The 26,292-nt window shown below is 43.6% G+C and overlaps 1 protein-coding gene across 1 annotated transcript; it reads right to left on the reverse strand.

Moving 5' to 3' along the window:
- Positions 1-1,152: 1,152 nt before the first annotated feature.
- MTHFS (methenyltetrahydrofolate synthetase) lies at positions 1,153-25,714 on the reverse strand. Its single transcript, XM_074156291.1, has 3 exons — positions 25,559-25,714; positions 21,871-22,135; positions 1,153-2,445 (listed from the first exon to the last, which is right to left on the reverse strand). Exons 1-3 carry the CDS (start codon positions 25,703-25,705, stop codon positions 2,222-2,224), a joined length of 636 nt encoding a protein of 211 aa, XP_074012392.1. The 5' UTR covers positions 25,706-25,714; the 3' UTR covers positions 1,153-2,221.
- Between the last annotated feature and the right edge of the window lie 578 nt (positions 25,715-26,292).

The raw sequence follows: 26,292 nt of genomic DNA on the forward strand, positions 1-26,292 counted from the left end.
CTGCTGCTTGCACAGCCCTGGATGAGACATGAACGCATCTTGTTCTGGCATCTTTTATTCGGAGCCATGAAAGAGTTTGATGAAGAACTGGTGGAAGGCCAAGTCTGATCACCATCATTTCATAGAATCATAGAATCAGAGAATGGTTACAGTTGGAAAGGACCTTAAAGATCATCAAGTTCCAACCCGCCCTGCCATGGGAAGGGACACCTCCCACTAGACCAGGTTGCTCAAAGCCCCATCCAGCCTTGAACGTTTCCAGGCATAGGACATCCACAACTTCTCTGGGCAACCTGTTCCAGTGTCTCACCACCTTCACAGTAAAGAATTTCTTCCTAATAACTAATCTAAAGCTCCCCTCTTTCAGTTTAAAACCATTACCCCTCGTCCTATCACTATACTCCCTGATAAGAGTACTTCCCCGTCTCTCCTGTAGCCCCCTTCAGGTACTGGAAGGCCATTATAAGGTCTCCCTACAGCCTTCCCTTCTCGAGGCTGAACAATCCCAACTCTCTCAGGTGTCTTCATAGGAGAGGTGCTCCAGCCCTCTGATCATTTTTGTGCCCTCCTCTAGATCCGTTCCAACAGGTCCATGCCCTTCCTCTGTTGAGGACTCCAGAGCTGGACACAGTACTCCAGGTGGGATCTCACGAGAGCAGAGGGGCAGAATCACCTCCCTGGACCTGCTGGCCATGCTTCTTTTGATGCAGCCCAGGATGCGGTTGGCTTCTGGGCTGCCAGTGTGCAGCTAAATATTCACTAAATATTGGAAACTGCTACCAGCTGTCTCCTACCAGTTGTGGCTTTTCTGTACATGCTGGTGGGAAGCCCAGCATGCCAGTACTGAAGGTACCTTCACCTCAGCCAGATGGACATTTATTAACATAGGATGGAGAAGCACCTCGGGGCACAGGCCAGAGAGATTTGAGTTGCTAAGCTTATGTTCACCCCACAGCAAGAGGATTTAATTAGTTACTGTATTGGCAAAATGGAAATAAAACTGAATACAAGCATTCTGAGATGAAAAGGTTCATATGTGCTGTAGGCAAGGTTTTGTTCAAAAACACAGTCATTGCTGAGGAAGTCTATAAGCTGCTCCACAGCTGGTCCTTGAGAGTTCTTGGATTTTTTAATGATGACACAGAATAGTTTGGTGAAAATAAACGCACTGATTTATTGATTGAGGGAGAAGTTAAACGTATAGAAAACGTGAAGTTGTATTGAAGAAGGAACACAATATTTGACAGTTTGATTGATCCTGATTGGAAATATTATGTCCTATTACTATGAGGACAGCACACAGAGGAAAATTCACTATCTTCTTCCTGATATCCAGGATGGTCTGGAGAACTGGAGAACAACCAACCTTCCATCCTAAAACTTACTCAATCCATAAAACTATTCTCTGTAATTCTTAGCATCTCTTTATCCTTTAACATAGTATCCATACTTCACACAATATTTGGGGACATTATGAATGGCCCATGTACAAAATTATAGAACTTAAAGTAATTTTGAATATTATTTTACAAAAAAAGAGCTGTTTTTCTCTAGATGGAGAACTCACTGACCACATTTTAGACTACATTACAACCTTGTATTCACATAAAGGAAAGAACCATATACCAATGCTAGGGACATGAGTCTTTTTTTGTTAACAGATACTCCTTTTATTTTAAGACAACTTCAGGAAGCCAAGTAAACTGTAAAATTTTTGTATACTCAAAAATTAATTAAGGCTTTTCCAAACACCATTTTTTTCACAGCTTCCTGTAGGACTTACCTGGCATTTTCTTGTTTTGCTCATGGATGCACATATTTAAGTACTAAGAACTTTTACCATAGCAAGTATCTAATTCCAGAATGGATCAAGAACTGCGTTAGTAGACAGTTCTCTGGAATAATAAAACTGTTAATTATCAAGTAGCTCATTCCTCAAAAGTATGATGATAAGAAATGGTCCTTACTGTAACATTCTTGTTTTTATTGATTCTAGAATAAGAATTCACACCAGATATTGCTAATTAGAAGCAAATCAATGCAATCCTCATTACTATTACCACATTTACACTGTTTTGGGTTTTTTTGTTCAAACCAAACACAAATACTGTATTTTGTTGCTTCCAAAGTCATATATGACTATTAAACAGTCATGACTGATGGATTTGATGTCTTTGGTTGGTCACTCCAAACGGGTTGGAAGGTTGGTATCAAGACACTTTCAGCAGTCTTCATAAAGGATTTCATCTACTTGGACATCATTTTCTGCCACGGGCACTGATTCACAAATCTGTTCCCTAAAAGCCAAGGCAATCAGGTAAGGCTTTCCACTGGGATGTTTCATACATCTTTCAAGATAGGTATCATAATATCCTTTCCCTCTTCCCAATCTGTTGCCTTTTTTGTCAAACCCAAGGCCTGGCACGAAGATGAGGTCAAGACCCCCTGTAGGAAAATGAAAAAAACATTAGTGGATGCACTGTGGATTTCCTGATGGCTTGACTTCGTCCACGTAACTTCAGACATTTGCAAAAATGCAAGCTTTGTGTTTTGCGAAATGCTCCCCTCTCTTTGATCAGATGAAAAATACTTTGAATACCAAACTTGTAAATTTACATTTTCATCTTATCAATTGCACACTAGATCAGCCGCAAAATAATTAGACCTTGAAAAGCTAGAAGGAAAAAAAACCTACCTTATAACAAATTTATTTTATCATTTTAACCCCACACTTCCAAATACTAATGATTATGACTCTAAATCCAGGCAGAGATTGAACTCGGGGAAATTAAATGCAGGAGGAATCAGAAAATCAAATGAACTTCAACATCAGACACAAAAATAGAAAAGGAAAAAAGAATGAAAAAAGACGCTTAAGACAGAGAGAGCACCTTCTTGACACAATTGTAAGATGTCATGAACCTTCATTCAACCTCCTAAAACCAAAGAGCTTTGAACACAATATATTACGAAAGTGGGTATTTGCCCTCTTCTATCAAGATCGAGATTTGAAGGCTTGTCTCTTTGTGATGTCAGGTTCCTCTTGTCCCAAAGGACTTTCTTCCTGAGCCCCCAGCAATTTTCACTGTTGTTCCAGCAGCACACACAGGCATTCTGCTTGCCTGCCCTGAATATCCCTCCTTCTGGAGGGATGTATGGGCTCCCCAAGACTCTTCTGAGATTGCACTTGATTGCAACTCATAATCAGTTAAAAAACTGAAAAAAGCTGCGTAAACCGCCAATCATCTGGACAAAACAGACCCAACCAGCTGGTGAAACCCTGGCAGAATGGCAGAAGACCCCACCAACCAGCTCCTGACAAATAAAAGGCAAGGTGAGCTAAGCCCTTTTTCTTGCTTTCTTCATACTCTGTGAACGGATGTGGAATGGCATCACGCCAGGTAGCCAGCTACAATTTACGCTTGGCTGCCCAGTTGTTTCAGGAGTTGATTCCCGTCGCTGCCAGGCAGGCAAAGGAAAGGGGCTGCCAGGCCAGGCATGGAGGTAGCCAGTGTGCAGATTGCCATTACTCATGCAAGGCTTGTTCGTTAAGCGTGAGAAGTCTTGCAAGGACATCCTCTAGACAAATGAGCCTGGCTGGCCTGGAACTGACTGCCCAACTCAGGAACACCCCACTCCCTAGTTCCACAATGCAAAGAAAGTCTTTCATTCCTTGCTGCTGTAGCAGCCAGACACTTACAGAGAGAAGGGCATGAAGGGTAGTGGAAAGCCAGCGCAGACTAAAACGCAGCTGACGTGAGTCTGGAAAGAAAGCAAATACTGCGTCTCAGTCCACTGCTTCTTCCTTCTTACAGGATCGGTACCTAGCCTTGAGCAGCATTTCTATAACGAGCTTCTGCTCCTTCACCAGGGCTCACTACAGCTGAGGAATGATGCCCAACATGCAAGGAGAAGAGTGGGAGCAGGTACTGGAAGAGCCAGAGCTAAGAAGAGCTTTTCAGTTTCTAGGGAATCCCATCTGAGATCACGTATCAGCTCCAAACTCAGCCTGGAAGAGCATGTTAAAAGTTCACGTAAGACCAACTGATTTGCACACGCTTCCCAGGCTCCTGGAGATTTCCTTCCACTGATCATCATTCAGAGAAGGGTCACTGATGTGAACACCCATCCATCATGACCCGATGACTAAATTAGAACACAGATATAAAATATGGAAGGCAATGCAGTGTGAGACGCTTAGAGAAGATCAGTCTTGCAAATCTGGCATCATACAGTTAAGAAGTGTGTTTATAAAGAGGTCAGAGGAGTAAGAGGAGGGAATTAGCCAAAGGGCAGACCACAGAACATTACTGCTTGAAACAAAAGGGAATCTGAGTGTTTTACCACACTGCAGTCAACTTTTGACTCATAGAACAGACAAATGGCAAAAAACAAACAAAGAGGAATGAGGCACGAGGGCAGAACTATGGTCTCACCTGAAAAAACAGGCCATTTTCATGGTATCACGATGTACATCATGTTGGACGGACCATGCCACATCTATGTTTGCAAGTAAAAATTGCCAATTTTCTGGGCTATGGATCAGGACGTAGAAACTGGCTGATCTCCCCGTTAGCATGGTCAGTAAAGGATTCTGCAGGTCAAATCCTCCCCAAGCTACCCTTGTGCTCACTACTTATCCTCTCCATCATTTGTCTCACATCGGCTTTGCATAGGTATTGAGATGGTCCATAAACCAATATGCACCCAACGTTACTGATGCACAGAAAGAAACACACTCTGCCTTATCATTTTTTTAGCTGTTTTCGCTTTGTGGGACTCTTGTGGCAAAAAGCAAGAAACATTTGCAGTCGCTGCTGTTGGCAGGTAAGAATGCACACAAGGGGCAAATCTGCAGAGTAAAAAAGTGCCATTTCTCCTTATATCTGTACTACAGAGAGGAAAAAAACAAGTCAGGGGAAGTGCTAAGGAAAGAGGGAATTGGCAGGAGCACTGCAGGGAAGAAAGATATTTTCTATGCAGTTTAACTGATAGCACAGGGCACACTCGAGTGAATTGAGATGTATGAAAGCACTGTGTTTTATTCTGGGTACTCTAGAGAAAGAGTCTGTTTTAATGAGTCAGCTCCTCTATAATCATGGGGTTTTTTATGCTGAATAACTCAAACAAGCTTGTGCAAATCTCAATATGAAAAATGATGCTGTAAATACAGTAATAGTTACCCTTATATTTTTCTTCCACTGGAGCACTGTGATACCAAATGCCTTTGCTCTGACTCACAACACACTGTCTGATATCCATGTATCTCACACCGCACAAGATTTAAGTAAAATGCCAAGCAAGACTTTCGGTAGAGAAATGATACAGCTACCCTGCAAGGAGCCTGGGGGCAGTTCAAGCAGCATTAGCCCCAAATCCCAGCTCAGGAGCTAGCATGAACGGCAGAGAGCTGCATGGAGAAAACGCTTCCCCACTATGTAACTTGGGGAGCAACAAAACCTCTTGTGGTGCCTGCGGCAGCGCGGGGGAAGAGCTGTCACAGGATTAGAGGTGACACACAGATGAGACCAAGATTGCAGACACAGATGAGACCAAGATTGCAGACACATAAGATTACTATCAGCAGTGAGCGTACATCAACAGGATGGCAGCTGAGTGTAAGAACATTTCAGCCCTCTTGGCACAAGGCCCTCGTGCTCCCAGGCTCTTCCAGCCTTACAGAACCACTGGTCGCCACTTAGAATGCCCTGCAGGCTTGCTCCTTTCTCACATCCTACTCCCCTTGCTTCCATAGACTGCTGTGTGAAATGGCATCCTTGTCCCTGAGAAGACAGAGCAAGTACTTGGACATCAAACACCACATCAGTTTTTAGTGCCTCGTAAAACACCAAGAGAGGTCTCGCATTCACCACCTACCTCTATCCCTCTCTTTGTAATGCCCACTGTCCCCCATGTACCCGTAGTCTTTAACTGGTGGATCTTGGAGCCCCGAGGGCCCTGTGCCTACATGCCAGGAGCCCAGGAAAGCCCATTCACAGTCAAGAGGCTTTTGCTATAGATAATCGGTGCTTCTCCTGGAATACTTGCATGTGCTCTGCAGATTGCTAAACGCTGAAAACACTGTCTCAAGCAACGATGTATTGCTCCAGCTTCTATGTAGAGAATATCAATGCTTCTTACATACTTTAATTAAGCTACTGGGTGTCCCAGGAAGGTTGGCAGTTATGATGACAGTCATCTAATACTCGCTCTATCTATGACATGAGCTCTTGTGGCCACAGCTTCTTCAACTGTGCAGCGCCGTGCGTGAAATAATATACCCTGACTTCTCCATCAATGTGGGCACACAGCCATGCTGACACGGCCACACAGGTTTCATTTATACTGCTAAATACAGCCGGGCCAGAAAACAAATTGATTTACAGGATCACAGGTGGTCAATACTGTTTAATTGTCAGCACGCTACCTGGCACTGCCAGTCCAAGTGACACTCATGCCTGCTCCAGGGGACAGGATTCCCATGGGTAGGAAAAACAGAAGTGTACAGGTCTGGCTCCTTCCACCCTGTGCAGTCCTCCTACACCAACAAAACTGGTTTTGCTCCTCCAGAGAGATACACAGGCTTTCCTGCCACATGCCAGAATATGCAACACAAATCCTAAGACTGATGCCACACAAATACCGCTGTGAAGCTCTGTCATAAGGCCTCATATTATTAAAGATACTACAAACTGGGGAAAAAATAAAAAAATCCCCAGTATTGCCTTAGGGCCACAGAGGTACCACGTGAGACCAAAAAAGAAGAGACAGGCCAAGTTCTGTGTAGTGTGGAAATGACTAGTCTGTGTCACTTAGCCCTGTGTTATTTAGCAGTGTAGATACAGCCACAGCTTCAGAACGTGCCATGTGGGTGTACAGGCACACTCCATTGGCACTGACTTGCGAACATCTATGTAGACATACCTTATGTCACAGAGAAGTGAAATGACTTGCCCAAGGACTCAGGAAACGTGTGGCAAAACTACATGCAAAAGGCAGGTGTGCAAGCTGCACGTCCCCTGACTTAACCAGCAGACCAAAACATGAGCATCCCCTCTCTGGTGTTTTAAATAGGAATACATGGTTTCGCTTCCTCTAGGCAGCCGTGGTGAATCTCCTCAGTTCGGCAGCGCATTTCTCATTACCCTTCATGATGATATCAGGTTTGATTTGTTCCCCAGGGGAAGGATTTTCTCCTTGCACCTCATTACCTCTCTTCTCCTTAATCTGATGTTCCTATTTGAAATGCCAGCCGGCATTTTCAGAAGTGTTCTTGGCAATGGTTAATTATAGAAGAGTCCATCAAACTGCACAGATATGGGTCGTGTAAAGACTGCTGGGGACTTGTTCTGCCCTCGGAAGGAGTAGCCAGCATGGCCCCTCTCCTCCCAGGTTTGAAGAGGCTCCACCAGCCCACTGCCACCCGTTGTGTGTGGGGTCACTCATCTCTCCCTGCACAGCTAGACAGGGCCTAACGGAAGATGAAAATTAAATACTCTGTCATCCCACCTTCTCATCCCTCACTGTCACTTGCTTTGTGGACACAGCAAAGTGCCTGAGACCCATCAAAGAAGGAGCCAGGACTCTTTTGATCCTTGCCTCCAAAGCACTTACAAGAGGATGAGGCAGAGGCCGAGCTGCAGCAGCTCCTGTGTCCCTGTAAAGAGTGGCAACGTGCTCATAAAAATCATGCTTGCGGCTAAGAGGCCGTCTGAGCTCCAGCCTACCAGAGGAGGACAGCAATCAGCTCCTCGCAGCAGCAGCTGTGCAGTTTGAGCATCTCCCTCAAGCATAGAAGTTCACGCGTCATTTATGCTGTTCCCAGGAGGATGGCTTGATCCTCCCAGTCTGGTACCTTGGGCAGGAACGGGCTCTTCAGCGGTTGGGTTTTCTCCCCGCACAGCTCGCTTTGCGGCAGTGGCCAAGGACTCCCCCTGCTCTCCCCGGTGTAAAGATTTACATAAGGTGCAGGGCCAGGAGAATCAGGACAAGAACAGCTTTCCGTTTAGGGGAAAGGAGTGTTTATGCTGTTATGCACACCATAAACAGTGTCACAGCAGTCTACCCTCAACCTCTGTGGAGCTAACAAAAACTTGAAAGCTGTTCATTTACAAGGAATGAAAGCTTACTTTGGTCCTTTTCTGATCTAGCAAGGACAGCAATGGAGAAAAAAACCAAACCCTTTGGCAGAAAGAACCTTACTTTTCAGAACAAAAAGAGTGCGGTAACCATCTGCTGCCTCTGTATCTGCTACCCCGGCACAGAAGAAAAAATTAACTTAAGTCACTTGATCCTAACATTGAAAGTACCAGCCTTGGTGACACGCAGGGTAGGGGCCAATGAGTTGGAATAACTCAAAAATTTCTAATTAATGACAGAGCCGTTACTGTAACTTTAATTACTGTCAGCATCAGCATAGTTAGGCCTCTTGGGTAGGCGTCAGCCTCTCAACATTTACTCTATAGGGCACTGATCATCATCTTGTTCTCTATTTACGCAGCACCTAACACTGTGGTCTGGGTTAATCACTAGACCTCAGGGAAAACAACTCCACAGAAGTAAATATTTCAATTATGCTGCAGCAAAACAAATCCCTTCCCCTTTATAACTAGCATTAAGCCTTCTCCCTAGAATGTCCTGGGTGCCCCTCACACCACTACAGAGGTTGTCAACAGCTTGGTATTTCCTTCCAGATAAAAGTTTTCTGCCCTTTGGAAAAAACCTACCCTTGGTTTCAAGTGCATCATCTCTGCTATTACACACTGGCCTCAGTATAAGGTCAAAATGGGAAAAGCCAGATCTGTTCACTACAGGCCTAATCCAGACCCTTCTGAGATGTGTGGATGCTGGAAGGGCTGGGATTGCCTCCAAAGGAAAACAGCTCGTTACCCGAGCTGAGCTCTGGAGAAGCCAGATACTGTAATATCCCCAATCAAATGAGCAAAGAGACAAAAACATTACCCTTTGCTGCAATTGATAAGCATTTGAAAAAAAGTCATTCATCCAAAACAATGATGCTGACTTCTTCCAGTAACACAGGGGATGGCAGACATAAATAGTCATGTTGCTTAACTTTGCCCCAGCCAGTCTCCTAAAATGTAAATACAATCCCTTAAACAGAATGGAACCTCTGATCTGATAATTCCTCTTTGCTCACATGATCCAGCCTTTGAAAATCAATATCAGAAGCTCAGCATGAATCCTTATCTCCTTGGAAATTTAAGTTACAATACAAAGAATCAGGTCCTCAGTTCCTGTAAATCAGCATTCCCCCACCAATCCCCTCTGCGCCAGCCTTGGGAACTACATGAAAAGTACCCCGAGTTACTGGCACAAGTTTAAGACAAATCAATTATTTTCTCTTGTAGATATTTGTTGTTGGTTATTCATAAACAGCTCTCCTCTAGTGCTCACTCTGCAGTCTCCTTATGATCCCGAACAGCTACCTAACAGGACAAAAAATTGTGTTTCATATTAGACCGAAAAAACAGCCCATTTTATACCGCAGTCAGTAGCTCTTCCTCCAGGTGTTTCCCCTGTGTGACCACCTTCGATTGTGCAGTACCACAGCACTGCAGCAGGACTCACTGCTAACTATTCATGGGCATCGGTTGTTGTAGAAAGAAAGACAGAGAGATGCTCACTGGTTACCCAGCACGCACTAGCCCCGCACACAAATCAAAAATCAAAGTACCCCTTCCAAATCCCATCCATGGTCTCCTACTATGGGGCACACCGTGAGGCCCTCAAGGCTAATGCTCACCTCATCAAAGGAGAAATGCTTTTAACACCAGGGGCAATCACTTGCTTTATTTTTGCTCCTATTTCGCATGAGAATTGCAGGCACCAGGAAGGTTTTGTGTCCTTTTGTCTTCCAAAAACTTTCTACCCACATTCATGCACACCCATAACCCACCAATCTACCTTTTACATCCACAGAGATGCCAAGCAGACTATCTCCTCTACAATCCACGCGCCCCAGGTAATTGGTCCAGTAGCATGACTGAGACAGCTTCTGTTATGAGTTCAATAAAATATTTTGCAGAAAATAGAACCATCAGCAGAATCTACAAACAAGCACCGAGCAACTCAGCGTTTATCTGTCTACTCATCCATGTCAGTGCTTTGTGTCAGCATGAAACATTGGTCTCCACAGTTCACACTTGCCCTTCTGAACTACAGCAGAATAAAATATTTATACTTCTCCCTGAGAAGCTACATGATAGTCATCAGTCATACAGGTTTAAAACAATGGAGTGGCAGCCGCTCTCTCGTTATTAAACCTGCAAAACACACTAATAAAGCCATTTGATCAGCTCCTGTGCTGCTAAGCTGTATCAAGCAAACACCCTCCTATTTTGAATTCATTTAGACCAAAATCTTATCAATTTAGCGCCAATGCATTTGAACGGTAAAGTGCACTGCACGGCATCAGGTGTAGTACATCAGCCCTGCACAAACAAACCTATCCTGCTCTGCAAATAAATACCCTTTCATGTATCATCAGGGAAGCTACTGTATAAGGCTAAGACTTGTGTTCGAATTCTGGCTGATTTCACAACGTGGGAAGACTGTGCGAGGCTACAACCATCACACTCACTTCCCCTGAGGTTTAACTTACAGTCAGCTGAGGTTTAGTGTCTCATTTTCAGAATTTGCCAAATGTCTACCTAAAAGAAAATTTGAACAAGAACTTTTCTATTTCACTATTATTCATCAAGTCTGCGTCAGCCCCATAAATAAACCATAATCACTTAATGCCACCTACAAAAATGTCTGGTTTTGCAAATTCAGAGTAAAGGAAATAATTGCTTAGAAATTGCTTTAGTTATCAGTTTGTGAGAAATTACTTATCTAGCCCTGATATTGAGATAGATATGAGAGCAGAGTTAGAACAGCTTGATTGGGAAAATACGGGCAACGAAAAATGTTTGGTTCAAAGGCACCTGGGTTCTCTTGTGATTTTAAACCATCACAATACCCTGAAACAAGATGTACCAAGGAGCAATTCCAAAGAAAGGACAAACAGCATTAGAACCACTTTACAGCACATCAACACATCTTGTTAAATCAGCAAATGCTGACTGCAAATCTGCTCCTTTAGGGAAACGCACAAGGCGTTGGTGCTTGAACTGTTTATATCGGGTCTGTCATAACACTGCTGCAGCCTAAAATACAGAGAACTTTGTGTAACTTTAGGTGTATTTACGTGATATACTTTAAGATCTTAACAGTTACACTTCCCATAGTATTTATCTGAGCACTTATTTAAATACTTCCACTCAAAACATGTGCATGTGCACTACTTCATTTCTTCACTCTTGGTCCTCTTTTGCATGCTGCTGTCTGGATATTTTCAAATCAAAATATGACAGAAGTGAATCATTTGGGGATTTCTTCAATACATCATGCATCACTATCAATATTTCCAATGCCCTTTGACTCACTCAGCAGATAGCCTATCGTAAAATACAAAGAATTGCTTGTGAAATATAAACAGTGAAGACAACAACTTCTTTGTCAGTGCATAAACCTGACTCCTGCGAGGAGTTACGCCACTTGATGGGAACATCAGGCATGATTACAGGCAGGGTTCATTGAACAGGTAGAGTCAGCTGGTTTGGAGGTGGAGGCACCTTCACTGTTGGTGTCAAACGTGTTGACATCACAACAGCTGAGAAATTCTGCTTCTTCCATCACAAGATTTTCTTTATCTTTTTAAGCTCACACAGCTTAAAAAAACCCCCAAACATCTGTCCCTGGAATCCTCCACTTCCCTCACTCCAACCCCTGATTTTTGGAGATATTAGTCTGGAGCAGTTGTTCTCCTGTGCGTGTAACTGCAATGCCTGGATGAGAATTTAATTACAGGAAAACAGCCTCCACGACACCAATGCTCCATAGTAAATCTATGGAATACTGACACCTGCCGGCAAAGGGCTTCATCTCACTCCTGCACAGGAATTTGCCCTCTTTCTACTCCCCGAAAGCTGATTCCCATCTCAGGTGCACAACGGCCAGCACAAGTAGGAACTGAGTCCAGTTATGATGCCAAACACGAAGACCAAGAGTTATCCTTACACTGAAAACAGCAGTATGAGTTTCCTGCTCCCTGAGAGCCAGTGGCTCTCGGCCAGGTCTAAGGAATTTCCCACTGTACCAGGGAAATGACAGTGTATTTTGAATCTCAGCAAAGACAGTGGGGATTAACTGTGCCAGGAAGACAAATCTTTTGTAGCTGGAAAAGTGCTGACCTGATTTAATAGCCCACTAAGCTGGCAGAAAACCAATCCTAGGAAAAAGAAAGGAAAAAAAAAAAGTAGTAATTTATGCCAAATTAATGAGCTGAATTTGCTCAGCAGTGAGTACTAGAGATGGCACTGGGGTTGGGAGGACAAGGGGAGCATGGAGCTGGAAGCAAAAATGCAGCAGGACTGTCCCTTCTGGCACTGGCTGCTATGGGCAGGGCTCAGTGTGTCACCAAACCACATCTTCAGTCCCGTCACTGTACACAGGTGGGCAGCAGGAAGAAGCTTCCTCACTTCTCTTCTCCAGATTATCCAGATTATGTGCACAAAGGCACTGGGATGAGCTTGGTGCTGGCTCTTCCTTTCCAAAGATGAAAACACAGGGAGAAAAAAATGTGTGTTTGGATTAATTGATGCAGTCACAGACACTTGCATGTTTGCATTTCTCCCATACGAGTTTGTTGTACAGACTCGGGCCACACTCCAGAGACGAACCTAACCTCTTACTTGCTTTTGAGAGACTCCTGTCTCTAGGAAACAGTATGAAGAAAATGACAATGCTACTGTTCACACTCACTGTAGCAAAATTAGCCCTCTTTGAAACAAAACACTTGAGAGTCACTTGCAGTGAATTTAAAGTCCTTGCCTATGTCGCTTTCACTTCCCTTTAAACTTTAATTGATTACAGCAGAAGTAATCTTTTTAGTTGTTTTGCTGAGTGCAAGGAGAATGTTTTCTGCAAGAAGGCAAACATGGATGTGACACTTAAGATGATTACAAGGAAAAGCACTCTTTTAAAGCCTTAATGAACTTTATGAAAGCAAAAAGCCATAGTGTTCCAGAGCGCTCAGCCCGCCGGGTTCACCGCAGGATAACCTGGCACGGGCGGTATTAAAATTAAACCCCACAGTGTTCACGGTTTAGTCTGCAGTGAGGAAATTCAGGACATAAGGACACCAAAGTGCATTACAAAGTGATGCCACATAAACACATCAACTTTTGCATTTCAGAGCATTTTTTTCAAAAGCCTTTCAAAGAAAGAGACTCTTTGTAACCGTGCTGTACCTGTTTATGAACAGAAGCAGGGGGAGAAGCTCAGCTAAAAGTGTCTGCATTCACCCAGCAAACTGGGTACTGACTGTTATTAAGGTGTTTCAGAGAGTCGTGGAAGCTGGTGCAGACATCAAGGGGAAGGGCAGACACCAGCTGCAGCGGGGGAGCAAGCCCAGCGCCGGGAACGGAGTTCCGCATCTTTCAACTGAAGGCTGGGATGCAGAAAAACCTTGAGGGAAACAGTTGCTATCACAGCTGGGTCCAACACCTGAAATATTTTATTTCCGAGCAATTATTTTCCTAGCTCTACCTCTTACAGAACATGCTACACAGAACAACGTAAAATTATTTTATAGATCTTTAATACCAGAACAGGTATTTTTGTAATGACACGTTGTTGTGAGATACCTGTGTGGAAACCAGTAAAAGAGATCAGCTCAGTGAGCTGATTTGTTTTATGGTATATACAGAAAAAATTAACCTCTACAGTGCCATTATGTATACTTCATGGTATGTCTTTACCTGGGCATAAAATGTTCTCTTGGGCATCTTTTCTCCAAAACAACATCAGAGAGATTGCAAAGGTTGAAAGAGCAGTGGCTGGGACTCTTAGAGGTCTAGAAAAGCTTCTATATGAGAACAAGAAAATGCATGAAGTCTGACAGAAAAAACCCACAATTGATATAATACAGGTTTAACTAAACAATGAATAATGAAACTAAGTCAAACATCCTTATTTACTTCTCATCATAGAAAAGATGAGCAAAGCAGCATAGGAAGCAGCAAATTTAAAATGAATACAAGGAACATAATATTTCACATAGTGTTGGAACATAATATAATATTAACATAATAAGGAACATAATATTTCACATTACAACTAACTAACCAGTATAACTCACAGCTGCCAGAAGGCAGCGGAGCCAAGGGCTTAACACAAGTAAAATTAAATGCTGAGAGGAACACTCCGATTGCCCACAGGTACAGAAAAACCAGATCCTGTTTGTAAGGGGATAAGCCCAGGACTGCAGCTGCAGAGGTTGGAAGACATCTCAGTTCTTGCTACACAGCTACAAGTTGTGAGATTTCCTGACTCTTGTAAAACTCATGATACTGGACTGTATGTCCAGTGCTCTCATCCTGCACTCGTGAGGGGAAGCATCCTCCCTCCACAAGAAGACTCATCACCAGAATGTTAATGCCTCACTTGCACTGAATTTGTTCTCCTTACGCATATCAAACTACTATGGCTCATTGTCTCCAAGCAGAAGTTCATTCCAAACTTTAAATCATTTCATTAAAAAATAAATTACACTAAGAGCTAAGCCTCGATTTTCAATTTTTTTTTTCGTTCCATGCTCTCAGGTTTTCTTTTTTATGACCAGTGTAAAAAGATTTTAAATTATAATCTATCCCTTGACGTATATTGTAGTTTAAGTTTTAATCAAGTCTCCCAGAGGAAAAGAAAACCTAATAGTACCCTCAATCACTTTACAATCTTGTTTGGGGTATTTTTTAGGTTTTGGTTTTTTTTTTTTTTTTCCTAAGCAGTAGTATTTAACATCTCTGCTTTTCACATACCCATATTTCATTTATTCCAGATACATTCCAATCTGCATATATCTCATTTAAATATTCACATTTACCCCTGAGCATTATTTACTACATGTCTTTTTTCAGAATGATTAGCATCATTTTGTATGGTCTCATTATGCCTTCATGTACAGCCATACAACATCTAATGGAGCTGAAGTAGCACATTAGACCTTCCCTGTGCTTCAAGACATGGCATTTTCTCCTCACATCATTTTTTTATTTCTAAACTCTAATGTGTCTCATATTTCAAATCCTCTATTTTTTTATTTTTTTTTGGGGGGGGGGGATCCAACCCATTATCTTTTTTTTACATCCCATTTTATTTCGCAGCGGTAAGTTAAACCTATTCCTCTTAAGACTGTATTGCCAGCACTTCAGTCACACTTCTGAAGAACTGTGCTAAAATTTGGAATAACTAAGAATACTGATGGCATCACAAGGCCATCAGTTCCGGCAGAAAATGCAGCCAATAAACAGCAGGAGTTTAAAGACAGGGGGAAAAGAAGCTTCTGCGGACTAAAATATTTCTTCAGGGCAGATCCCAATGGCAAAGTTTAAAATAGGGCTAATAGTCACTCAGGAATAATTTCAAACTACTTGACATTGCAAGGAACTGTAGCCAGAGGTAACCAGCATTTTCCTTACAAGAGGGTCATGCTTCCCGGAATAAACAGCCTTCATAAACCAAGTACAGTCCACTCAGGTAAACTGTCCCTGTCTGTTTCTACTACCAGCATGTTATTGTAATTTACGCAACAGCAAGTCTCAAAGTGTTCTGGAAGTTATTAAGGGCAGAAAGATCTAAGTACCCAAACCTCACAAGCCAACTTCCAAAGGGTTAGGTGAAAATGAAACAGCAAGAAGTTGCTGCTAGACATATGTTAATATTTCCTTACTTTGTTTGAAAGTTGGATCTTTCTTTATTAATGATAAATATACTCTCATTTAAAGCGCAGATTTAGATAATATTTCACTAGTTATCTTGAAGGTACAACACTAATATTGTGATCAGTAGGCCACCAAAGCTTCCAGTACTGAAAATGCCAGAAGTCTCCAAACTCAATTACAAAATAGAAGTCCAATTATTAATACCTTCACTTCTGGAAGAAAAAATACATTCTGCTTTAGCAGGGTTGTAGCAGATTATTCAGCATTCCCCACTACATATAAGATACTGTATTTTTAGCTGCTGCTATTTTTCAGCCTGGGTATTTATACCAAACTAAGGTGGGGGGATATGTTTATTTCGGGCCGAATGGTTCACTGGTTTCTAAGAACAAAGCTACCAAAAAACAATGACAGGGAAAGCTCTGTTGCTTCATGCTTTGAGGCAAGAACTTGCAATCTCGCTCGTACTACCCTGTGCATCAACGATATGGCTTTAGCCCCTTTCGAATCCATTTGAGCTGGGCTTATACAACGTTGTAAATGCTTGAAAACCTGCCATTTGCAGAGGCTTAGGGAAGATGTGTCAGGGAGAATGCTGGGCCCCTCTGAAGATGCCACCCTCTCTGTACCGCTGCTGGAGTCACAGCGGCATGGGTGCCCCCCCCCCGACTCTCTCCAGCAGCCAGTGCTGGTTTCCAGGGGACGTTCCCTCCATCCTGGCTACTCACTCCCACCCCACACACCTTGCACTGATACGGTCACACGATAAATGGGATCCACTCATCTAGGTTAAAAAATCCCAGCCTAAACAGGGTGGAAGAGAGGAGGAAAATAGCCCTCATCCAGAGCAGCAAGCTGATGCAGCTTACCATGGAGAGGCAGGAATATGCTGAAAACATGAGGAGGGAAAATCATGAAGCCTGTGTTGCTGCAAAGACAGAGCACAGGGAGCTGCAGGCTCAGTTCCTCCTGCCAGCCCCGCTCCCAACTGCAAGGGCTCCGAAGGACTTTCATTCCGGTGGCTGCTCCGAGTCCCGCTGACTGGGGCAAGACCGGGAACTGAAACATGGAAGGAAACGAGGACTGAAGTTTCACTAAGATTTTTTTTTGGCATGCCACCCGTTTACGCAACCCCTCATCACCAGCTTCCTACCAGTTGCATCAGGCCAACTCTGTGTGGTGGCCCTGTCTGAGAGAAGAAGAGCCTTTTATTGGTGCTGGGTTGCTTCTAACCAAGACTGGTTTCCCAGTATAGCTCCCAATGTGGCTGCAGGGGCATCTGTGCAGGCACAGGAGAGGATGGGTGGGGACCAGGCGGAGGAGAGAGGGCAGCAGATTATTTAATCAGGCACTGCCCAAAAGAAACAATCACAAAACTATGTCTTTTGTACTGTTTAGTACAAAAAGTACTACTTAACAGAGAAGGAGTTTTTCTAAGCCAATGAAAAAGAGAAAGAAGCCAGCACAGTGGGGAAGGAAATGAGTAAATTGGGACGGGGAATCTTGTATGTCTGGAAGAGGACAACTGAAAGAAGACAAAGCACATGATCGCCTCCTCCCTTTTGGCAGGGACAAGCTATTTATGTTGGCCCAACTGCCTCCGAAATGACAGACTAGGACTGAGAGCAGGAGGAAACGGGGAATATGGTGAGAAAGGCCAGAGAAGGACACTTGGAGAGGGAGATTCAGGTAGGCAAAGAGCAGAAGGGTGGAAAGGGGCATCATGGTGGCAGAGAAATTAAAGCTTGGAAGGGGGATCTAGCCCAAGGACGAGACAAGTCTGGGAAATTATCGTTTTGGAGGGAACAGAGAAGAAACCCTAATGTTTGGAAAAACAAGCAAAAGAGTTGGTGTTCACTGGGGGCAGCCCCTCTACACAAGCTAGGCTGGAACCAGTATCCTGAGCCTCTGATGCTTCTCCATCAGCAAATACCAGTTAATATCTTCAAGTCACTGAACGCTGTAGTGATGAAGAGTCCATACAGAAATGAGGACCTCTGTCTCCACATCAAAGTTGGAATAATGCAGAGTAAAAAAGGCCTGCAACTCTAACCTGAACAGGGAGAAAACAAATAACTGAGCGCTCGCTCGTTAGCAGCATTCATTAACAGCAAGCATTGTTCATCTTTTGCATCTTTCAAAGAGCCCAGGTCATTGCATCTGGGTTCGTCTTTGAATAAGCCCAGACCCAACGAGCAAGAACTATGTAATAATGCACTTAAAGACCAGGGCAGAAATTACACAGACAAAGAGGGTCAATTAAGTTTGTACACGTAAACCCGTTTCTTGCATTTTTTAGAAGAACACCTCACAGTCCATTAGAGTAAACAGATTTAGAGCCGTAATTTCTAATAACTCTTCATTTCTTGGCCAAAGAAAAATGTCTAGGCCAAAACCCCTCCCCCCATCACACAGGTGAATGTTTTAAAAGTTGTCTATAATTTATTGTACACCTTCAGCTACTAGTCAGTAGTTCAGTTCAGTGATGAACACTTAAGCATAGCATTTGCTCAGGTCCAAGACTTCCAGCTGAGATCCCTCAGTCCAAAGTTGGCCACCTGCCTCCCTTCAAAGAAGCCACCTCCAAGAATTTTACCATATGGAGACACTCAACCCAGTCAATTTTTTTTTGAGTCCCAGTCAGAATAATCTCTTTTTTTTGGAGTAGTAATTTAGCTTTTCACCCATAATTCTCAGAGCAGGTTTAAGTAATAATAAATAACATTACAAATGAGGAAACTCATGTCCAGCCCGCTGAACCACACCGCCTCCCTAAACCACATTGAAATTAGAGCTGCTGGGGAAGTGTCCTTTAAATTTCTGTAGGAGTGGTGATAAAAAGCAAACAGGGAGCATGGTTTTATCTGATTTACTCCTTCCAAAGTTGTGCAAGGTATCTATACTCCTGTAAACAATTATTGCAACCTGCCTGAACTTTCACCTAAAGTATTACCTTGGGCAAAATCCTGTACCAGTGCACCTTCATGCTTCTGATGGGCAACGATACAAATGGGAATTGGTATCTTTTAAGAAAATGTACCAGTGTCTTGCTCCAAAAGTTGTCTAAATCTTTCAGCAGATATAGCTGGAAATGAACCAGGTCACGCACCCGCATACACCCCTACTCCAAACAAAATATCTGAATATTCTTCCACCTTTGTTCTTTCTGTTACTGTCTCCATTTAGCCTAAAGAAATCAACTTTTCATACGACAAGTACTGCCACCCATGCATGCTAAAGAAGATGACAGACCTTCTACTACCAAAACTGCAGTGACCTTTGCTTATGCTGACAAGGTGCAATGTGGTGTACCGGCAAGACGAAAATGCGTAAACCCTAATCCAACCGAAGAAAGACCATCTCCTAAAGGAAGGTTTCATGTCTATTCAACGTAGCTTGTGAGTACCACCAAAGACTGGGAAACTCTAGGCAAAAATTATACCTAGTCTTATATTTGAGCTATTATTCACAACAACCATGCCTGAAGTTTTAAGGACAGTGTGAATTTAAGCTTTTTGTCATGCAAAATGAATACACTCAGAAGTGACATGACTTATTTATGTACCTGCAGGGTATTTCTTGGAAATTACATAGCAACTTATGCCAGCAATGGGAACACTACTAATATAACACCATGTTATCTCCTTATGACAATGTAAATGCCTCAGATCACCACAGTATTTGATAACATCACAGAGATAAATGTTTCATCCATGCATAATTCCAACAATGGAGGATGGATGTAGTAGCGAGGTAATTTGCATTCCTGCAAATGTACCAAAGATCAAAAAATATAGTAACTGACATAAAAAATACAGCAAAAGGAATTTAAAGACACACTGAGATGTAGCATGTATTTCTGTGGGGACAAATTGATTACGCAATAGTGAAAAAAACCTAAACTTATTCTCTAATCTACAAAAACTGTCCAGGGATAAAGGACCAAAGTCTCATCAAGCTATCTGTCCTGGCCCCTCTCTGTAACTGCTCTATTTCTCTGGGCATTGCTCACTGCCCATAACCATACCCTGGTGCAGAGAACAAAACAGCAGCTCCAGAATTAGCCAGGAACCAAAGGTTACTCCTGCCTTCCCCCATCTTCACTGCCTGCCACCTGGGCCATCCCCATGCCAACATGTCCCAGTGCACTCTACCCCAGATAGTCCTTGCTCCCATCTTACCTAAAATTGTGTGTTTGCTCTGTGATCTCTGAAACAGACTTGTTAAATTCAATTAAGAGCAGCTCGTCAGTAGTACAAAAGCTTGTCCCAAGTGCCTGAACTAAGCTCAGTCAACAGAACCCTAGACGTTTTTAGGTTTACCTTCAAAAGCCCCTAAATCCCACCAATATACACAATTTTTTGACAAAAAATAGAAAACAGGTAACAGTGCTAAATATTAAATGTAAAGAAGATGGTTGCATGGAGCAGTGAAATCCCTTGCTAACTAAAATGCGGACACAGAAAGGATTCTGAAGTAGGAAAGGGGTAAAGATTGAAAATAAAAGAGAAACTCAGTGAAGTGTTCTGGGAAAGTACATTGGCATCCCAAAGCAAATTCAAACCCAAGTTCAACCAACCAGAGTCATATAAATGTTATGTTCCTTTATCAAGCATTAAAGAGCTGGTAAATCTGTGAGGTGTGGAAGCTGTCTGCATGGTAAATTTCCACCTAGAGAAAATTTTCCCAGACTGAGGTTTCAAGCATGAGTTCAACATGAGTTTTCTATTAATAACATTAAACATTTCTGCAGATGTTTCAGGAAGATATTAATGTGTTTACAAAAAGAATGCAAATAATGAATACAGACACACAAAAAGTAAGTTTGTTTACAAGTCTGTACAAGTTGGGGAATTTTAGGTTAAGAAAGAGGGAGGTTATTTTTGGACCAAAACACACTTGCTACATATAAATGAACTTTCAACTTTTCAACCCCACGAAGAATTCAGTGTCTAAGACAGCATTATAACATCAAAATTAAAAAGTGAGAGAATGCTGATGGAAAAAGATGATCAGAGGGATGGAGTACCTCTCCTATGAAGACAGGCTGAGAGAGCTGGGGTTGTTCAGCCTGGAGAAGAGAAGGCTCCGGGAAGACCTTAAAGCAGCCTACCAATATCTGAAGGGAGCCTACAGGAGAGCCGGAGAGGGACTCTTTGTCAGGAAATGTAGTGACAGGACAAGGGGTAACGGTTTTAAATTGGAAGAGGGGAGATTTAGATTAGATACCAGAAAGAAATTCTTTATTGTGAGGGTGGTGAGGCACTGGAACAGGTTGCCCAGGGAAGTTGTGGATGCTCCATCCCTGGAAGTGTTTAAGGCCAGGCTGGATGGGGCTTTGAGCAACCTGCTCTAGCAGGAGGTGTCCCTGCCCATGGCAGGGGGGTTGGAACTCGATGATCTTTAAGGTCCCTTCCAACTCTCACCATTCTATGATTCTATGATTCTATGAAAAGACTTTGCAATATTCACCCAGGCCTACAAGAAAGTCATTTTATTTTCAGTTTAAGGTCTCAGTCCAGAGAGCTGTTCTGCACGGCCAGGCTCCATATCACAATCCACTGTGATTCATCCATGCAATACAATTTGCAGGATCAAAGATTTCAGAAAATTCTCATGTCAGCCCACAGGCATCACCTGAAAAGTCCCCTACCTTTCAGGCGGCGCAAACTGAAGTTCTCAGAGTTCATCCTAAAACTGTGAATCCCCCCTGACTTTCAATGGCAGCCTAAGCCGCTCCTGGCAAGCCCCTGTCACCTTCACCAGCCTCTGTGTTACGCTTGCTGAGACTGCACTGAGGATGTCCACGAATGGGACCAAGCTGATTTAACTGGAGCGCTGAGTTTCCTTTAGCTGGATCAACTGGGTGGTCTTGTTCCTGCCTTGCTGGCATATCGGAGGGGTGCCACAGGGTAGAGAAAAACAGACAAGAGAAAGGAGCATCTGCTTACATCGACTTCAGCACATCTACAAAATATAAAACCAAAGTGTAACATTTCATTTCACTCTTGCTGTAAGATTATTTCCTGCTGGCCTCCGGGCAACTCCTGTTCAACAACCCCGCATGTAGGAAGAAAATACTCACCACCAGCCAGAGCCTCCTCTCTTGCACTGTCATCATCACTAGGCTGGAGAATATTCCAGGATGTCAAAGTAAGGGAAGAAATATCTTCAGCTGATGACAACTTCAGCATGTCCATGTGATTGCTCTGAGGCTTGTAACGTGGGATGAAACACTCTTTGCCTTGCTTAAAAATGTCCTTAATGATGTCTTCTGTCTGGATTTCATCTGGCATGCTCAGAAAGATTGCAATTCTTTTGGAGTCTTGGTACTTGGGATGGCCAATCACCTACATGGGAAATTGATGTTATCAGTTGATGAAAAGTTTACAAAAAGACTGACTTTATTTTAATTAAACACACAACTGGAGCAAAATATGCATTGAAAAGGGTAGAGATACAAACTACCACACATCATAAAGAGAATAAATTGACTTTTTTTCCTACTCCTACATTTCTACCATCAGCAAAAATAAAATAGGCAACTTTTTGCACTCAATGAACAAAATATTGTAAAACGGGTTTGGACCAGGAGGAAAACAATTTTGGAGATAAGCTCCTGATCCTTTAAATATTTGAGCCATATAGTGCAGACATCCTCAAATGCCCAACATCCCTGGAGAAAGATACTGCAGGTCAGAACTGCCAGCTTATGCAAAGCATGAGGCTTTTGTGTTCCTTTTCTTCCACCCTTTCTACATGCAGCATCTCTCATCTGGGCCTAGGCAGAATGAGAAGACCATCAATGCTAATAACTCAAAAGAAAAGTAGCATCAGAACAGCTGACTGCAGAGCACAAAGTCTTCCAAGACCAGACCCCCCTCTCTATTTTTTCACCTGAAATGCCTTCCCTATGGCAAGTTTAGATATATGACTTCAAACATCACCTGCTTCTAATGGATGATCTTATTACTGCACATTTTTCAGAGCTTGAAGGACAGATGGCCTTGCCATGTTTTGATTTTCATGAGGTTCTCTGTGCTGGGCTTATGAAAGACTGAATATAGGAAGGAAAATAAGAAACGCTTATATGGTGAAAAAGTGTTAGCAGATTCATACCTCCCTATGTCTCTGCCCCATTCAAGACTGAATTCCACATTAAAAATTGAGAGGAGGTTTTTGAAAGCTTGTCTTCTCGCTCTCTCGTACCTTACATATTTTGTTACTTACATCTGGACAAAACAAATACAAATGTCTCCCTTCTCATTTAAATGCAACTTATTCTTATTCTACACGCTTGCAAAAATCTGTCAAAAATAACAGACAATTGAGAAACTGTGCTTATCTATGGAACAGAAAGCACCAAATCCTCCGCTCTGTGTTTGCATAACTACAGGGTAACTCGCTCTTCTGAGCTTTAGCCTTTGCCCTGGCCCTGTTTTGAGAGATAAATGCCCCTATCCGAGTTGAGATACGATTCTCACTCTGTTTTTTTAATTTCTTTCCAGCACAGCAATTAAAAGCCCAGGTGAAATATTCAGAAGATGGGTATATTTTTGTAAGGGGGAAAAAAATAACCAAGAAACACTCCAGACCAAATTATGGTAATGCTTAGCCATAGAAACGTCTTAACAATTCAAAATCCTATTTTGCTTCCTTTTGCTATTTGCCCAACCTTACACATGGATTTTTCCAACTAAGTGATTAAGCTCTCAAACAACAGAATTTCCATGGCAGTTTTTGTTTGAAAGAACAGACTATTTAGTCAAATTGCAGACTCCAGAAAATGCCTGTGATTCATGTTGTTGAGGGCCTCCAGAGCTAAACGTTCTCCTGGGTTCCGAGAAGAGAGAAACTGAGACACAAAACTCTCCACTTTCACAGTGCTGCTGTGGGCAGCGCACAGGTCCAGTCTGCTCCAACATGTCCAGTAACACATTGATTATGTGTTGATTGATTATGGAAGGAAATGAGGTTGAAGATGTGAAACCACAGGCGAGCAGGAAGACAGAATTTCGGATGTTTTCAGAACTGTGAAGATGAAGCTGCCATGACTCGGAGCAGTTTCTGAGAAGAGTGAAAAAATTTCCACGCTTAAATATTATCTGCCCTTTGTTCACCAGCTGATGGCTATTTTTGCAGAATCAGAGCATGGAAACAGCATGACTTTAATCATGAACATAAACATTAAAAAAGAATAATCATCCAGAAGCTAATTAAATACTGGTGGCTAGGTCAGCCTGTGAAGCGACTTCACTTTGAATTTAAAGATCCTTTTGAGATGAGATTTTACGACTAAAAAATATTGTTCAGGTGTTATAAACCAACCTACTCACTTTTATTAGCTGCAAGCACTGATACATGTTATAAAGCTACATTTTCGGCCTTATATGGTTCCAAATATATTTCCAGCACTTTAAAAATCTTTCTTCATGTCTGCTGTATTACCCTCCCGCACAGAAGCTGACTCTACTTTCTGCCACTTGCGCAATGCCGCTCTGCCTCAAGAAAGCTCAGGATTTTCAATTTGTGTCAGATTATTAAAATGGAAAGATAGTATCGATTTTTATGTCCTATTTCTTGCTGCCTTCTCTTAAGTAAAACAAAAGCTGTGTCGTTTGGCATACTCTCATGAGCAGAAAGGAGCGCTCTGTTGCCAAATTTATCAGCAGCAGTTAGAGGAAAGCTGAGGGCTCCTAAAAATTGGGTGCTACGTGGGGTAGGTGCTTATAAAGTTGGCAGAGGACTCTGCATTTTTGGAGAGGCTGCCTGCCAGTATTTTCAAAAAAATTGAGAGATGCAAGTCTAGAATGTGTGATTACTAAAATGCATTATCGTAGGAAATTATGTGTATTTTTTTTTTAAAAAAAAGCATTGTCAGTGATAAAAAGGTTAAGTGAGTTCCACTTAAACTTCCTATGACCTAAAGTTTCTGCGCTGCCACGTCCCACACATGAAGTGGCAACACCTTAGTATTAAGCCTGTAACATGATTTGAGATCCTCTGGCAGGAAGATAACAATATAAATGTTACATCTAGAAGTACCCGCTGGTGCTGCAAAAGAATAAAAAAAAACAACTGTGCTCTGCTCCATGCAGTGACTGCAAAACAAAATTTTATTGTGTTTGTTAAAATGATAAAATACATCTATATAAAACCTTTGTAATCCAAACCAAACAGGACATTTCAAAAGTACACACTGGTATCATGCTGGGCTAGGATACGGTGAGGTAGACCCTCTTTGGTATCTTTTAAGGTACAAAATTGTAATATTTTGTACACGAAAGTACAAAAATTACACTAGAAATAAAACTGCACGGAAGGAATGCCACTGAAAGACACAGAAGGGAAATGAGAGCCAGTTAAAACAAGAGGCAAATCGAGACAGTTGCGGGGTTTTTCTGTCCATAACGCCAGCCCGATGTGAAACACTCGATGCGAGCACCCACCCGGAGCCCAGGAGAAACCCGGCCGGTGACAGAGCTCGCCTCCGGTTTCACCGACACCCCGCGTTTCACTCGATGGCGGCCGGCACCGCTCACCGCAGCCGCGGCACACACCAAGGCCCCCGACGTTAATTAGAAGCGATGAGGGGGGAGGCAGGGGCCGAGGCGGAGCTCACCCCCACAGGCCCGGGAAGGCCCTGTCACCCTGAGTCACCGCCTCGGTCCCCAGGGAGGGCTGGAAACCCCCCGGCGGGCTTCCCCGCGCAGGCCCGGCGCCTCGGCCCTCCTCCCGCCCCCGGGCCCGCTCTTCCTGGAACCCGCACCCACCTTGCGACTCAGCAGGCGGGACTGCCGCTGCTTCTCCGCCTCGCCCAGCGCCCGCAGCCGCCGCCGCAGCTCGCCTCGCAGTGCCCGCTTGGCCTCCCGCAGAGCCGCCACAGCCGCCATCTCGCCGCCCTGCCCCGGCCGCTCCATGCGCCGAGTGAGCCCGGCCGCCGAGCCGGCCTCGCCCCGGCAGGCCCCGGGGGCGGCGGCGGTGCGGCCGGGCAGGGCTCCCGGGGACGGCCGGGGGTTAGCCGGCCGCGGGGCCGCTGCTCTGAGGCTTGGGCGGCCGCCATCTGCGCCCGGCTGTGGCCACCGCTGCCCGTGAGGGGGCCGGAGGGCCAGCCTGGGCCCTGCCAACCCCGTCATTATTTTTCTTGTCTGGAGTGAATTACAAAGGGTTTCCCCTTTCCTGATTTTGTTGTAGAAAGGGAAATTACATTTCCGCGGGATATTTTATCACCATAACTGATCGGTTTCATATCCCTATGGGCACCTGCCGGTGGGCCCGGGTGGTGAGGGGCTGTGGGGAGGGAAGCCCCTGGGCCCTGTGGCACAGGCCTGGGGCTCGGGATGCCGTCGGCCTGGCAGCCCGCAAGGAAGGTGGGCTAGCCCTCCGAGCCATATCTAGAGGGAGAGGCTGGAGGCTGCGTTTTGGCACATTTAATGATCCGACCCGCCCTTAAGTGCAGAAATGGATGTTTCTTTAAGAGAGTAGTTGCTTTCATAAATCTGCTGTC

This window comes from Numenius arquata, chromosome 11 (genome assembly GCF_964106895.1).
Source record: "Numenius arquata chromosome 11, bNumArq3.hap1.1, whole genome shotgun sequence".
Taxonomy (NCBI): domain Eukaryota; kingdom Metazoa; phylum Chordata; class Aves; order Charadriiformes; family Scolopacidae; genus Numenius; species Numenius arquata.

What these genes read in the sequence shown, in the direction of transcription:
- MTHFS (XM_074156291.1), bottom strand. Translation starts at nt 25,705, where the DNA reads ATGGAGCGGCCGGGGCAGGGCGGCGAGATGGCGGCTGTGGCGGCTCTG. An exon ending in CCCGCCTGCTGAGTCGCAAG is followed by an intron (nt 22,136 to 25,558) that starts GTGGGTGCGGGT and finishes TTTCCCATGTAG; the next exon opens with GTGATTGGCCATCCCAAGTA. An exon ending in AGAGGAGGCTCTGGCTGGTG is followed by an intron (nt 2,446 to 21,870) that starts GTGAGTATTTTC and finishes ATTTTCCTACAG; the next exon opens with GGGGTCTTGACCTCATCTTC.